This window comes from Arachis ipaensis, chromosome B10, assembly GCF_000816755.2.
Source record: "Arachis ipaensis cultivar K30076 chromosome B10, Araip1.1, whole genome shotgun sequence".
In the NCBI taxonomy this organism is placed as follows: domain Eukaryota; kingdom Viridiplantae; phylum Streptophyta; class Magnoliopsida; order Fabales; family Fabaceae; genus Arachis; species Arachis ipaensis.
The window spans coordinates 132128396-132130541 of record NC_029794.2 but is presented as its reverse complement, the minus strand read 5'-3'; the positions used below and the strand labels follow the sequence as shown (position 1 = coordinate 132130541).

The 2146-nt window shown below is 30.0% G+C and overlaps 1 protein-coding gene across 1 annotated transcript; it reads right to left on the bottom strand.

The window, feature by feature from the left end:
- Positions 293–1919, bottom strand: LOC107621757 (BAG family molecular chaperone regulator 2-like). Its single transcript, XM_016323762.2, has 2 exons — positions 1475–1919; positions 293–822 (listed from the first exon to the last, which is right to left on the bottom strand). The coding sequence occupies exons 1-2, from the start codon at positions 1740–1742 to the stop codon at positions 605–607; spliced, it is 486 nt and encodes a 161-aa protein (XP_016179248.1). The 5' UTR covers positions 1743–1919; the 3' UTR covers positions 293–604.

Below are 2146 nucleotides of genomic sequence, written 5' to 3'. Positions count from 1 at the left end.
CTTACAGAATGAAAAATAACTTGAAAAAAAAAAAAAGTGAATTAACATGGTGTAATTATTTTAATTTTAAAGAATTTTATAGACTTTTTTTTTTAATCGAAATGTTTGAGTCTCAAGATAAAAATAACATGAAAAAAGTTTCTCATTATTTCTGTCTTTTTTATTTTTTTATAGTATTCTCCCGCAGCAGTATTGAAGGATTTGTCAGCTGACCAACGAATTGTTACATACACAAAATAGGATTCAAATGGACCAACCCAATCTGATTGCAAAAAAGAAAGAGAAAGAAAAAAAAGAAAACAATAATATAATAGTATAATACAATACAAAGGGAATCACACTTCTATTGATCATAGAGTTGCAAACTACTTTACATAATGACATGGGATTTTATCACCTTCCACCATTCTTAATTCAAGGAAGGCTCCAACCACCAGATAAGTACATATTAATTAATTAAGTTTCTATTCTAAGACAAACAAAAGCTAATAAAGACATTAAAATTAAAACTCCCTCCATTTCTCTTTTCATTTCATTTTCAGGTTAGTACTAAATTAAACTAATAGTTATGGATTTCTTCAATTAGAGTGATGATCATGTATCATCATGCAGTGATGGTACAGCAAGTATTATTTTTCAATCCAAGAAGCTTCATCTTCTTGTCCTTAATAGCTGGATCCTCAAACAATAGAACTTTGTCCTTGTCTCTAACACCAACCATGTGTAGAAATTCATTGTCATCTCTTTCTTTTCCTCTGAAGAGAAGCCTCTGTTCTCTTGGCTCCAAACTTGTCATAAGTGAAAGAATCACTTTTAATTCCCCTGCAAGTTATTATTACAATTTTTGTCAAACAACCACTTGAGGAAGATCTCAATTCTCAATTTTGATAGCTTTTATTTAAAAAAAAAAATATTTTTAGTTAATTTTTTTATGTATTTTGTGAAAAAAAATTAAAACACAATGGACCAACAACCCTTTTCCTAACTCCCTATCTAATTCAAGTATCCTACTATTCAATTCAATTAATTTATATTTTAAAAATTTAGAATGCATTTGGTTTTATATATTTTTTTTAATATTTTCTACTTATATAAACAATAACAAGTACACAAATTCTAAGAACAGAAGAAGACATTAAAATTAAAAAAAATGGCAAATCAAATATACTCTTCTTTTTTTTTGTTCTGCAGAATAAGAAGAGGGCTTAAGAAATTCAAAGTACAAAAATCATTTCTACATTCTTTAACCGAAGAGTGTTAGGAGCCAGCAACTTTTGTGTTTTGTAATTATCAATTGGCCATCAATAGTGTTTTAAATGGTGAGAGATCACTCACTTTTGTTTTGATGGTTAAGTGCTGGCCACAAAACACAAAAATTGCTAGCCCCTAGACTTTTCCTTTCTTAAACCCCAAACTAGAAAAAAAATAAAAAATAATAATAAAATTGATGATTTTGAGAGAACATAATACATACCAAAAGTAGAAGTGGCTTCAACAGAAATGTCATAGCATTGTGACACAGTTGAAACTCTAATTGTGATTATGCCTTCTCCATCATCACTAATTTTGTTGTTAAACTCCCTTTTCTGAACAAGCATGCCACCAGGCCTAAGTTCCCATTTGATCTCACCAACATTATTATTGTTGGTTTTGCATTCTTTCACTTCTTGGGTAGTAGTGTTCTCTTTCCCAACCTTGGAGCTGCTTCTATAAAACCTCTTTGTCCTAAACTTGATCATCATATTCTTGTATGTATGTGTCTTACACTAAGTGAGGATCAAATAATTAAAGTGAAGAAGAAGAAGAAGGTGTGGGGAGTTTATATAGTACAAGAAAATGTGAGAATGGGTTAAGAACACATGGAAGATAATATGGGGGTTTGTCTTTTATGCTGATTTTGTGAGAAGTGAGGCACATGGGGGGAGTGGGTGGTGCTTTATATTAACAACAAGCTTCCATGATTAACGGGCCTAATCACTATTTGGAATCAAAAATCAATTATATGTATATAGGTCGGTTGGTCTTCTAAATTGAAAACCAACTATCATTGATGTTAATAAATTTCAATAATAAGTCTCTAAATTGGTTCTTATTTTGTCATATTTAAATTAAAGATTTAAGTATTTTATACTCTAAAGTCTAAGGG

Coding starts and splice junctions, on each gene's coding strand:
- LOC107621757 (XM_016323762.2), bottom strand. CDS start 1,742: ATGATGATCAAGTTTAGGACAAAGAGGTTTTATAGAAGCAGCTCCAAG. Junction 823..1,474: donor TGAAGCCACTTCTACTTTTG/GTATGTATTATG, acceptor AATAACTTGCAG/GGGAATTAAAAGTGATTCTT.